This window comes from Seriola lalandi, unplaced genomic scaffold, assembly GCF_002814215.2.
Source record: "Seriola lalandi dorsalis isolate HSWRI2012SDOR001 ecotype SW California unplaced genomic scaffold, Sedor1 jcf7180002052942, whole genome shotgun sequence".
Classification (NCBI taxonomy): Eukaryota; Metazoa; Chordata; class Actinopteri; order Carangiformes; family Carangidae; genus Seriola; species Seriola lalandi.
Window position 1 is genome coordinate 70469 of NW_019523495.1, and position 14627 is coordinate 85095.

Sequence of the window (14627 nt, forward strand, 5' to 3'; positions counted from 1 at the left end):
ACACACACACACACACACTTCTGCCTCAAGAAATCAACAGACTGAGTCTTAACCCAGCTGGTGAAACACATGAAAAGAGGCACAGAAAAATGAATCAGTACAAACAGTTGAACTAAGGCACTCGTTGGGCAGCTTTTCTTGTCATCATCGACCATTAACATAGTCACCTCCTGAGCTAGAAAAGGTGACGGGTTCCTCCCTGTTTCAGTTCTGGCAGGCCAGTCAGACCTGTTTCCCCTGTCGCCACAGAGCCGCCCTTCTCTGCCTCACTGGGTCCTATAGTTTTGTCAAAGGAGCAAGGAGCTCAGTACAGACTCCATTCTGTCAAAACCAGAAACAACTCTGTTTCATCTCTCAAGATTGAAAAAATGAGAATTAATGATTAAAAAAAAAAGCTAAATCAACTAAATCACTACAGCAAACATGCAGACCCTATATATAAGGGAGAGAAAACATAGATCACACTCATGTATTCTGGGAATGTTTGAAAATGAAAATATACTCTATGATGTACCGTATGATGATATATGGGCAGTTAACAGTGATATTACAGTATGTACCCAAGACCTTTGTGGAGCTACATTTAGGTCATCTGACACATGAAAATGGAAAACATGAGGACCGACACCTGGTAAAAGTTCACAAGGAAGTAGCGTAAAGAGGAATCCCTACTCTGAGGAACTGGATGGCCATGGTTGAAGAGATATCTGATATGGAAAGATTCACACATAAATCAACAATCGACATTAAATGAAAAAATGGGAAAACTGGACGGCCTATTAAACCCATTGCAAAGAGACCATGAAAACATTCATACAGTGACTGGGTTATATGAAGTGTTATCATTAAGTTATGTACCTCAATGACACTATTGTTTGTGTTTGTTCTGTAATAATAAGATGCAAATCAATGACATTTAAGTTAAAAAACAAGAGCGTAAACTTAATATTAGAAACACCTGTATAGTACAGTACAAGTCCTCAGCAACACAAAATAAAAAATAACCAAACCTCTCTAAAACAGCAAAAACTGTCATCATAATTTCTATGAAGGTAGGATTGATTGCAGGACAGTTGCATTAATGTCAAACTAGTTCTAGCATGGTAAACCCTTATAAACTGTTATCTGACTAAGTAAATAAACTTGTGGTTTTCTGGACTGATGCATCTACAGTTTGGGCACAGACGATCTCTTCTCTTGTGTTATGTTACAGCAGCTTCCCCGTGCTGCTTTTAAAATTCATGTGTTAAACTCTTGGTTGGCCAAATCTCTTTTAGATAAAGTTCCCTTTGGTTTACCATAACATTTCTACTCATGTAAAGCCTTCAGTAATAAATGTGGTTGCATTGGTTGTACTGTAGGTTGTGTTGATGGTGGAAGTTCGGGAATGGAAAATGGGTGGGATGTGGGGCTAAACACAGCTTTCACTACAATAATAAAGCATTGATAGTGTGTGTCAGTGCTCCATTTTAATAACATACACAACAAGTTCAGCCCTTCATACTCCTCTGCCTGTCCCACTTCCCACACTGGGTCATACAAGTTCAAAACAAGACAGAGAGAGGGAAATCCTGCTGCTGTCTGTGAGAGGAAGCAGAAGGGAATACAGTGACTTCAGCCTCTTTTTCATAAGACTTTAATTCCAACAACACTCATTTATATTGAGTGATTTTAACAGACCATCATCATGATCTCATGTATATATGTTTCAGTAATTCCTGTGAACTTAAGTGTCAAAACTATAAATGTAATTTACAATAACGCGCATGGCGACCATTAATATTTCACATAAGGCTTCACCAACTTGATTCTTTTCTTATTCAATACTGCAAAAAGTTAATCATTCATTAAAAGTGTTAAGGCATTATTAAAGATTATCTAACAATCACTGACAGATTAGCACTAACAAAACAAATCAATTTATCAGCCTTTAGACAATGATTTGTTTAATTTAATACAATTATTTATAACCTCTTTAAATAAACAAATTTAACAAAGAGACTGACAACACAAGCTGACGTCAGTCCAACAGTACAATATCACTTAAGAATATGTGGTAATATCATACCGCTAGTCCGTTCCTTTTTCCTCTACCCTCACTCTAAGTTTGACTTGGGTCCTGTTGTGTATTCAAACTGTTTGTCTAACGTTGCTCATTAACTAACTTTGTGCAGCCTTTGAAGCGCAGCACGAATGCTGAAGGGGAATGTGTGTCCCAGGTCGTGTGCTGTGGTGAAATCTTGGCTCTCTCAGCTATTCCCACCAAATCAGCTTAAACATAATAAGAGCTGGTGGTCTAAAAATAAATACAGCTAAAAATGAACCTGAAACAGATATCCACAACCAAGCAGACTGTCCATCACTTTCTTGTACTGTTCATTCCATATTTGTGAAAACAGTAATATGCATGATTACATAAAGGTCAGCAAGGTTAAGCCCTTTATCAGGTAGAATAGATTCAAGTTCAAAAACACCCTTAAAAAAACTGTATACATAATCGGATATACATTTGAGCTACAAGTAACCAAGTCCAAATGCAACTCTGAGAGAGGAGTACTGAACACCTGATCTTGTCTCAAGCAGTCCACAAGTCCTTGCAGGTGCTATGTGGCCTTGTTAAATATCTTTCAGAATTACTGTAAAACCGACCGAATGTCTCTCCAAATTAAGCCATTTTCCACAAAGGCAGCTGTTAACATGTTGTAATTTCACTCCATTCCTTATTACTGATGTTGCTCTGTACGTGTTTTCTTTTCTTTTTTGAAGACGAACATGTTGCAGGTATTTTCCATATGTTTTCCCACAGTCCACCATCTGGCAAAAACATTTGTTCCACAAAACCCAATAGAATAGTGCACAATATAGTGAAACCTGCAGTATACAGGCTGTCAATATTCCCAGTGATGGTTTGTTTTGTTTATCCTTATTACACATAAATATGTTAATAATTAATTGGTGTTGAAAAGCTTACATTAAAGTAACAATAGCTGGAAGTCCTTCTTGAACTAGAAAAAATATTTTAAAGTATGTTGGATGCAACAATCACAACTCTCTCTTACTTCATATCACAATCAAACGCAACAGAAATCGAATCAAGTCCAAAGCATTACACAGCACTACTGGATATGAGAAAATGCATTACAGTCTCTGTTAAATCGCTGATCTTCCAAACAGATAATAAGATAAAAACTTAAACAAGAGTTCCAAAAGGAACTCACATTTCCTCCTTCTATTTCCTGCTCATCCTGTAGTCAGTCTTCCCTCATATGTTTCCTGCCTCTCAGTCGTTTCCTCTTTCCTGTGCTGTCAAAGCTGTTCTTATTCACAAATGTCATGTATCACTGATAACTGTCCATTTAACTCTCCTTCTGCGTCCAACTCAACCTCAAGATCACTCCCATTACCTGCAGATAGTACAGCTGATTCAACACAGGAAGCTTAAATATCCACCTTCCGTCTTTGCACCACAACCAGAAAAAATCCTAATTCTGACATTCAAAGGCCTCAAAGCTATGAAGATGTTCCTCATTAATGTTTTAATGGAGTGGACTGAAGTAATCACCAAAACTTTTTTGTTCTGTTTGCAATTGACTTTTCATTAAAATATATGTTACAGTAACCTGCCTTTACAACTTCAGTATAAACAAATAGATTGGGGCTATGCAAAGATACTAAGATATGCATGGCAGGCTGTAATAAGCCTTTAAAATGAGGTCACCAATCTTGTTTTTCCTTATTGAAGGTTTGATCTTTTGACAAGTGATGTCGCCTTATTTTGCCTATGGACAAATATTTCTGTTGCCTTTGATTGAAAGAGGCTACATTTTTTTCACATGGTTTAATCAAATGAAATCGACCAAGGTTGTTCAGAGTACAGGTCATTTCCAGTATGGTATCACATTATCTGAACTTAACCCTCATGTGAGGGGAAAAAACTGCTTTGGCAGTGTAGATGCCTGGATTTGCTTTGCCAGCACAAAGTATGTGTTACAAATACAACAGCTTCCCTCATTAAAAAAGGTACCAAGACCTGAGGTTAACTGGAACAGAAGGCCTGTCATGGACTGAAAGGAAGGACTGAAGTAGAAATTAAAAGGTGACAGCTGAGACGCAATGGCATTTCTCTGGTCAAAGGAGGACAGTAATCAAATCTTGTCTTGCTTTTAAAAGAGTCTCTGTGCAATGCTAAGCTGCATGTTTGCTGGGGTGCGTGAGTATAACAGAAAATTACAGAGACCAGTGAGACTGGGGCCGTACAAATGCTCTAACATCATTGATGTTTATGAATAAAATAATGATCATAAAAAGCACGTGAGAAAGAGCACAAAGAAGAGCACAAAGAAAAGTCCTAAATCCTTCCCAAAGAACCAAATTTGATTCTTTGGGATTTGGCTGTTGACACCACAAACATCATCTGATGACTACTATGGCCACAGCTGCAATCATCATGTAAAAAGGGTTGGTTGAACCAATCTCACTACTTACATCCCAGAGACTTTGAGGACGTTTTTTTCTAGGGGTTAGGGTCATATCTAACACCAAATATTTATTTCTTTTGGGTTTACTGGGACTAGATTTAAGTCTAGATTTTTTGGGGGATATCAAAAATTTATAATAATTTAATAATTTTAATCTGGCCTTTTATTTTTGTAAAACATTCAGCAAAGATCTGTAAATCTGTTCAATTCTACATTATAAAACTGGATCATGGAATTTGAAGGCAGAAAATATGATGTGCAACACTATACAAGACATTATACTTCTTATACATAATTACACAGCAATTGTCAAACTCAAGAATGTTAGTTGAGACTGACTCACACTTTGAGTTGGTGGCTTTTCATTGGCAGTTAAATCATGCATCACCATCCTGACCAAAACTCGCTCAAAGTCTCCACAGAAAGACAGGGAGGGGAGAAAAACTTGTTCGTGTTCAAGTTTTCCAAAGGATACCAGGTTTGAATAAAGATAACCCATGAATGAGAGAAGGAACGCCCAAAAACCACATCCCACACAACAGTCTGAAGACTAACAGCTCAAACATGGAGATCTAAATCCACAATGTGGTGGTATTAAACAGAACGCGGTGGATGACAGCAGTTGAAAATGTGGCTTTTCTACATGTTTAAAGCTTGCTGAACAACTTATTGACTTTTTACTCACAAAGGTTTTGATTACACTTCAGTGCTACGAGTATAGCTATTCTTCACCGCCGCCTCTGTGCTGACAACTGTGTCAGAGAGGAGAGGCCTTGAAAACCCTGTGTGAATGCATAGCGCATGTAAAAAATTCATTGTGCTTCATGTTTTTATTGCACATGTTCATATCGCAATGACAATGAAAATATGATTTATTGGTCAGCACAACTTGGCAACTGGCCTAAATTCAAATTTAAGATCAAAATGTATAAAAGACTGCCTGATTCAGATTCATTTCTTCATAGCCAGACAGAACATAAAGCAGAACATCAAAACATTGTAAAAAAATAAAATAAATAAAAAAAAAAGAACAAAAAAATGTTCTTAGTCATTTCAATGGGAGGTGTGTGTTTAACTTGGCTCCTGAATGTTGTTTTGGTTGACTAGGCTCCCACCACATCAGCAATCACAGGTAGCGAAGTGAAGAAACAATAAACATAAAAATGCAGGCCGCTGCCTGGTTCCACACAGACCTGAACCTGATATGGCCATGCAGCCTTTTTCTGAACTGAACACTTTCTGACTTAACTGCAAGGTATTTTAATTCCTGTTCAGACTGTTTGATGTCATTAATCTATAAAGTTATCAATAAAGCTATTTGAAGACCTGGAAGAAGTAATATTTCAGCAAGGATAAATGACTAATTCCTTGCCGTCTCTGTCATGATCCAGAAACCCTCTCCATCATTTCCTTCCACGCTCGCTGCCCTGCGTCTCCTTACTCCCCTTTCCAGTTGCCTGCTAAATCAGTTCCTAAAGCTATGCTGGGAAATATAGCGCTATCATCAAACACACAGACTCATGCAGGAGTCCTTACTTTCAAAACAAGCCTGAGGGGGAACTCTTCTCTGGGCTACGTAAGTTTGATGATCAGACAGTGAGACTTCAGTTCACACACCGGCAGAGATTACTCGAGAGGCGAGCTGAGATACGGGCGAGAATGGCACGGGCCAGAAAATGAACTGGTGAGCGGGAGATCACTGCAGAGTCTTGTGTGGAAACTGTGGAGTTAGGAAATGAAAAAATACAGCATTTGGGATTGAGGTTACAGATGAGAGCATGATAAAAATGTGGCCATGTTACACACTGTGGCTCGGGGCTGTAGGTGAAACATAACAAGAGCTGGAAATGGTGTGATAAGAACAAGGCTCTGTCTTTACAGTTGGAAAGGGAGAGTATGGCTGAGACCTATTAAAGCCTCTAACACTGAGAGTTTTGAGCACTGCAGAGATGGAGATGCAACTGCAGCACCATGAAGAGGCATAAATGAAAAGATCCGAGCCTCTCCCGCAGGTTGGAGCGCGTACACTGTAACAGAGCTGGAGCTGAGGGAAGGAGGAGGTCTGCAGGGTGCATATTCTCCACTTTGACCCCGACATTCCTGGAAACAAACCCCTCTCTCTACTCGCCGCACCTCATCTTTTCACATTTTTTGCATACCAGCACATGCTGACACGAAAGATGAAATCCACTACCAAATGTGCAGAGGTCTTAGCAGAGGTTAGTGATACTTGATAACATAAGCAAAGTCATATCTTCTCAAGAAAGTATGACCACTATTTTTTTAAACCTTGGTAAAATTCCACAGATTTCAGCTCAGTGAAAACACAATGCAGCTTTCAATTTAAGACACAAAACAGGCCCCCCAGTCCTTTCAACTGGGTTGGCCACGCATCCCCTTTTCTACAACATACTGACCCACTTATTCAGCAACCCCCGCTGCTATTATTGTGTGAAACAAACTCATCATTCATTATCAACTGAGGTCCACAATTACCCCCACTCTTTGAGGGCAGAGAAAGAAGAGGGGACACGACGCAACTCAGGAACGGCAGCTCATTAGATTAGTGATGGCTTGCCACTGCAATTAACTAGTATACAGAGTATACAATTTGTTGCTCCAGTTTCCAGCATTCTTGTCCGCATGGGCCGCTCTGGTCAGCGCAAACTTCAGGGCCACACAAAGAAGGAGGCAACACTTTTTTTTTTTAAATAATTTTTCTCTGTCTGACACTCTTACACAAAGTGGAGATGTACATGAGACTTTCTCAAAACATGTAGCTCAGACTACTGTCCACATGCTGTGAACATTTTGGACTTCAAAAGGCTTCCGATTTCATGGTGATATTTATCTTACTATTTTGCAAGATCTGTTTTAGCTTTTTCGTTTATCATGGTGTATGTTCATTACATAGGTAACCATAATATATAATATGTAGATATTTGCTGATTTACTATATCTTATCATCCATTTGCACATTACCCAAACATACACAGCAAATATAAATAGATACAGCATAAATGGTGCCTGTATAGATGAATTTGAGTTAATGTTTCTACTGATAGGTACAGTCTTCTAATCTACAAATGTCTCACAAAGTCTAACCTGAAGACAGAACGTTAATTCAAAGACATAAAGGAAAGGCTCCAATGAGTGAGATCTATTTTATATCTTGAAAGAAAGACAAACAATGACTTCATCTCGCCAAGTGTTTACAAAGCACTAAGGGTAAATCCCTGATGACATACTCCCTCGGGGGAGCTGTACCTCTGTTTAACAAAGAGGAAATGTTCTCATAGACTCTTGCTGCACAGCACTGCTGCAGACCCCCAACAGGCCTGCAGGAAGCCGAGAACAAGGACAACTTCCACTCTTTGGGACAAACAGGACGCACGTGAGTCCTATTGAAAACAATGTGTTTTCAGTCCTTTCAGTGTGCTGTCCCCTGCCATGCACTGCTGCCCGTCTCATCTGAACTCACCTCCCTCCATTTTCAAAACAACAGTTGACAGATCCTCCCTGCTTTCTCTAGAAATAAATACACTTCTGATCATTTACATTCAAATAATGGCAGATCTATCACTGGTACTACTCTCCTAATAATTTGTAAATCTAATGTGTAGCTCTTCAGAAGTTTATTTTTTGCCACTATTGTAAGAATAAAATGAAAACTGTGTATACTATAGTGACCTTGATAGTGAAGCAGTAGCATTTTCATATAAAGATAAATGTTGTTAAATATTATTATCAAGCATCATTCTTCCTGTAAACTGTTCCAAAAGGAACAAGCTGAGATAAGAAAACACCTTCACACTTCACTGGCAAGACAGACTTCCCATGAAAGATGATGACGAGCTACATTGGACTGTTACATAGTGTTTCGTTTTCATTTTGTCACTTTGTTTTGTTGACGCAGCTCAAGTGAGTAAACTCAAGCATAGCTTAATTTTCACTTGTGTCATTTGAAAAAATGTCTCGCTGCTGTAGCTGAGTAGCCTATCCCATGACGATCAGTGTGTTTCAACTACCTTGTTTCCGCAGTGCAATTATATCACCATGAAAAACTGTGAGGTTTATGTTCTTTATACAGCGTCTCTCTACAAGCCTGCAAAACCAAATCATGGAATCTCTGAATTGTGATTAACATTGCAAGCCTATCTGCTTATCACATTATAAAAGTATAAGTAAAATTCAAAGGATTAACAGAAATTTGGGGGGGACGCTGCAAATATTGAAAAGCAAACTGGCGACTGGCTACAGCTGAAGGAGACTGAAGAGTTGTAGGCTACGTACAGGTGTTGCATGTTATTCTGGATACATTGAAACACCCAAATTTCTCATGACTAACATATAGTACAACTTTCCACACATACACACACACATACACACACACACACATACACACACACACACACACACACACACACACACACACACACACACACACACAGACACACACACACAAAAACACACACACACACACACACACACACACACACACACACACACACACACACAGACACACACACACAAAAACACACACACACACACACACACACACACACACACACACACACACACACACAGACACACACACACAAAAACACACACACACACACACACACACACACACACACACACACACACACACACAGACACACACACACAAAAACAGTTACAGCTCCCCTGATGAGCCGCTTATCTCCACACTCCTCTGTGACAGGGTGTGTTTCTGGAATGGGGGAGGGTGAGAGCAAAGGAAATGAGGAGGAGGGAATGCAAGGAGTCAAACTGGAGGGGAGGGGAGTAAGGGGAAACAAACGAGAGGCTGATTACCTGCTTGGCGTCCTCTAAAGACGTCTGCAGCCTGCTTATTTCCTTTTCATACTGCTCTTTCATCTTGTCCACCTCCTGATCATGAGCGGCCACCTCCTCCTTTAAGGCTCCTTTCAGAGCTGTAAGTTCCCTCTCTCGCCTCCTCAGCACCTCCTCCTGCTCCTCCTTGGCCAGGAGAACTTCCTGCATCTCCACTTTGAGTTGCATCATGTCCTGTGGAAAAAAGGTACAGGTTGGTCACTTTTTATTGCTGCAGTTTTCAGGATCAGACTGGAGTTAACCTGCCAAGTGTGACCATGGCCCTGTTCTGACCTGGAATTAACATCCATCTCGGGTCATCTGATCACAAGTGGACAGCTCTACAGGTGTGAACACACCCAAGACACATTGAGGCATTTTTGAGATCTAATCACTCAGACCACATGCGGAGGTGGTCTGAGCCACATGTGGCCACATTCTTTCAACAGTGTGAACGCAAATGCATCCAGGGCCACATTGAAGGACCGCCTACTCAACTGACGCCTACAAACACATTTACTAAACTGTTTAAAGATAAAGAAATTGTAATGTTAGAGTTAAAGACACGAAAGAATGCAGACCTTTAGAAATACTCAAGAACAGTGTGATCACTTTGATATACAGTTCCAATTTTGTATTCCCATAATTAGTCTCTGATGGCAACTGCCAATAAAAGTAATTTTTTCACCTCTAAAACAATGAACACTGTGCATTACCGCTATAATGATGTCTTTCTCTCCATCAGCAGCTGACTTCTTGGCCGAGTCAAGCTCGTCGTGCATCTCTGACAGCTGGTCCTGCAGGTCTCTGATCTCTGTCTGGTACTGTTCCCTCTCCATCTTCACCTGGAACAGCCTGACAGACCACACAACATGTCACATCAAAGTACAAGACCTTTACATACTGTACATATGCACATACACAACAATGCACCTGCAACTTAATTCACACATACAAATAGCAACACCTGTGCTGGGTCTGAATGTGATACCTACAAAGTGCAGAGGTTAAAACAAATACCTGAACAATGGCAAACCAATAATGTCTAATCTGCCTCTACATGACAACACTGAGGGATAGGGTGATAAGTGATGTGAGGCACCTCAAACAAATCACCACACAGCAATGTAGACTAAAGAAGAACATCTATTCCTCTATTCAGAGGGGAGCGAGGGATACCCCTCTCTCTCGCCCATGTTTCCTGCCTTCCTTTTACTATCAACTGTCCAATAAAGGCACAAATTAATAGTCAAAAAATGCATAGATTCAGAGCAGTTAAGTGATGTTTGCTACTGGGCCAATAATCCCAAGAAAGAAACACAGTAAAGCTGAAACTACAGATGAATTCCAACTAAGAAACAAAACTTCAATGAAAACTTTGATAAGCAAAAGATCCTGGATTTAGTACAAAAATTAATCAACAATAAAGGCCCAACACATTAGGAGGCAGAACTAAAGGAGTCCAGAGTTCTATAGCATGTAAATCCCCAATAACACAGAAAATAAAAGATAGGCAATTTTCCAAATATTCCCATCTGAAATATGGAGAAGCTCAAATAAAACCAGAGAGCTATCTGTAGTGGCAACACTGTGCCAAGTCACCAAGCACACAAACATTAATATGAAGGGCAAAAGATAAACCTAACAAACCAGGAAGGACACAAAGGCCTGTATAATAAGGCATGGTAACCGTTTTAGTAACTATAAACAGTCTGAGAGGTTTCATCAACAGACATCCTACACTGGTATCAGTGTGACAGTACATGGAAAAGTCAGGTCAAGCTATTTATTATTATTTTTATTATGTAACTTGTCGAGGGTGCTAACAGCAATAGGTTCTTCTGATACACTGCTTCTTAAATCGCCTGCCAACGAGCAGCTTCACCAGGGGGGTGTAAAGTGCAACAAGTTCATGTTATCCCTCCCTATTCCCACCTCTGTCTGCAGGATCCCTAACAAATCGGTAGAGATTAATAATGAAGAAACAAGTCCACAATCCCTCAACAGCTTCCCACCACAAACACTGCCAGATGTGTTCATTGGGGCATACAACCAATACCAGTCATGGGAGCTGAGCTTGGGTGTTTTGTCTCAAAGCCACCTGTTTCTAGCTGAGTTTAACAAAAGTAAAAATGCTGGTAATGACAATTAAAATAGTCAACACAACATCCTTGAAATGCTAAATAAAGCTAAGCTAGTGGATTAATACATGCTGCTCATTATTGATCAACCATTCTCCAGCACTGTAACTTTGCACTTACTCTTCGACTGTTGTCTGGAGCTCAGCCTCTGTTTTGGCCAGTTTTTCCTTCAGACGCTTGCACTCCTCTGTGCTCTGCTCCAGCTCCTGCTGCAGCTCCTTCAAACCCGCTGCTGTCTTCTTGTCAGCCTGATTCTTCTGATGGTGAAACACACAAATATTAATGTTGACGTTTCAGTCTTTTACATCCCCTTGACTTGATTGTACCAATTCATTGAAGATTTGGTCATTTTCATTGTTTTCGTCTTCTTTTTTTTTAAAGCGTATAAGATATATATGCTGTGAAAATGAACTGAAACATTTGTACCCCAAAGAAAACGTTAAAATATTTAACCTTTAATGCAAAAGAAAAAAACAGCATTTTTAATACCGATTGACTTCATTTAAACACCCACACACTACAGAATTACAGGTTTTCAAGGAGTAGCTTGTTTATTCCTCTATTCAGTCCCAAAATATCTGATAATTCGACAAGTTGAACGGTAATCCCTTAAATCTCCTTTCCAACCAAACTCTTGATTAAAGGATATTCTCAAACAAGTTCAGCAATAAACTGACATGCCAACATAATCAGGGTTGTGTCAGAGGCACAGTTACAGTTAGACTGTTGTTACCATGGTTAGCTGTTCAAGTTGTCTCTTCAGTTCAGCCATTTCTTTCTCCAGTTCAACATTTTGTTCCTGCAGAGCTTTGGTCTGTGCAGCGAGGTCCAAGGACTGACAGAAGACAGATGTTTTAGAATTGGTTATTTCTTCTTGATCCATTAGAAATAAAAGCGCAAAGTGATTATTTGGACTCAGTTATTCATTTGCAATTGATTTGCACTCAGTTATTTGGTAAAGGGCAAGTATTTAAAATTTAAAAATAAACAGCTCTAATGCCAAAGCTTCAGAGCCTGAGATAACATTCACAGTTTTACAGGTCCCATTAAATGGATCTGATCACTATTTTCTTCAGTGGTTTGAATCAAACAGGATGTTAAGCCAGAATTTAATGTTTACTTTAAAAATTCAAATCAACACAAATATCTTTCTCACATTTATCAACCTCTTCAAAATCAAAAAATTTGAGCAAGCTGGGCTTCAGTTTGGGAAGCCAAAACCCAAAAACACTTCTCTAACCCATTTACTGGTAAACAGATGCTGTTTTGATATGTAGTTGGCATATCACAACAGACAGCAGAGATCTTTTTTTTATTTTATGGGTTATTTAACTGTTAGTGGGGCACAATTGCAATATAACAACTTCTCACTTTGTTGTCGCCTTGTGCACTCGCCGTGGCCCGGGACTTCAACGTCTGTATCTTCTCAAAGACAAGGTTGACCTTTCTCTTTGTCGTTTCATCAGTATCGTTGCTTCTGCAGAAACACACACAGGTATGTTAACGCACACTGATTACTAAAGGTTAAAAACCTCCCTCTGAGCAGGAATAAATCCCAGGCTGTTCTGGGAACAGAGTAACCCATTCCAAGCTTAGAAACGGTCAGGAGGGACCATGATGCTTTGATGTGTCACTTCACAGCACAAACAGCTTCATCACACCCGTCCAATAAACTATGAGGTATAAGACTGGAAGAATCAAATGCACAGGCAGTATAATGGGATTGCTACAGGGTCCCATTTCATCACCTGGTAAATTAGTAGGAACCAAAACTAAAAATGATGAAACAACCATCCTGAAAGAACAATTTCTAGGGGTTACAAATGTAAACAACTTGCACATCAGGCGTGGTCAAGTAGTTGTTTTCTTCATATCATTTATTACTGAAACAAAAACTAAATTTTTATCAAGCTTTTTTGTGATTTTTAAAGAAGCCTTTATTCACAGCATTTTGTCACAAAACCAGCCACACCCACAAACTGTCTACTTCAGGCTTATTCTCTCTAGGTGACTAACATAGCTTGTCTTTAAAAAGAATAACAGAGTGACAATCAATAACAGCAAAAACTTTACATTTCCTAAACATCAACTACTCTGAAATTTAAAAAAAAAAAAAAAAAAGCAGTCAGTTTGTCTTTGCTATTGAACAGCAGACATTTCTGAGTTATCAACAGATGTTTGAAAGGCCAAAGATGGGAGGATTTTGTCTACCCACAGAAGAACATTTAATCCTTTCGTTAAAATGAAAACATCAGAATCAACAAAAATGGAATTTCACCACTTTCACATGCCAGCAGTGACATATTATTTCAATAAATTACAAGGCTGACACAGGGAGCTGAAACCCCCAAACCCCCCCACCATTCTCATACAGATGATTTTCATTAAATCTTTATAACCCCTGTCGGCGAATGTTTGTCTTCTGGGCCTTGGGAATGTAGCTCAGTTTCAGCCCCTGCATTTCCATCTGTGTTTCCTTTCCTTTGTCCTGTGACTCCTGACCTGTGGCCAGACACACCCAAAGAGTTTCCTGTTCCCTTTTCTACTTTACCCTAATCCTGTAGCTCATGCAAAAACTGTAAAAACTTGCAAAATGTCTCTCATTGTAAAATCATGCACAACTAATGCAACTACTGCAGAACATAGTTTAACTGGCATCTATATTCAACTTAAACATTCTCCAGAAGAACCTTCCTATATGGCTTATTCAAAACCTAAACTGAATTTAACCTTTTAACCCAACATGCCTTTCCTTGACTGGCAGTAAGTGTCTGATTACAGAAACAAACAGAATGTTCACGCTGCAGCTAAAAAGAAAGCAGAGAGAGAAAGTGGGATTCTGCAAGAAAACACACTCCAGACAGCTGGATCACTCATAGTCTAGATGGGAAGGGGGGGGGGGCATAAGAAGAGCACATTCCTTCTCTTTTATCACAAACAGTCCAGCTATGATAAAAACCACTTATGTGCTCCCACACAACAGTCTCTCCCTTTGTAATGCATTGCCATATGCTGCAACATGTTGATTTTAGGCTTCAGTGGGAACAAAGCGCTCAGTTCATGATTCAACTATTAGCCAAGGATTAAGACTTTAACATTTTCACAACACATTTTTATTAGTATGAGTAAATAAAGCTAAAAAGTACATTGATAA

General features: G+C 39.4%; 1 protein-coding gene across 1 annotated transcript in view; it reads right to left on the reverse strand.

The window, feature by feature from the left end:
- Positions 1-14627, reverse strand: part of cgnl1 (cingulin-like 1) — a 29331-nt gene that overhangs the window by 9955 nt on the left and 4749 nt on the right. The window contains exons 4-8 of the mRNA XM_087172469.1: positions 12845-12950; positions 12207-12308; positions 11594-11730; positions 10049-10187; positions 9189-9527 (exon numbers count right to left, since the gene is read on the reverse strand). Of these exons, the coding sequence (XP_087028595.1) occupies positions 9189-9527; positions 10049-10187; positions 11594-11730; positions 12207-12308; positions 12845-12950 (823 nt within the window). The remainder of the gene's footprint in view (positions 1-9188; positions 9528-10048; positions 10188-11593; positions 11731-12206; positions 12309-12844; positions 12951-14627) is intronic.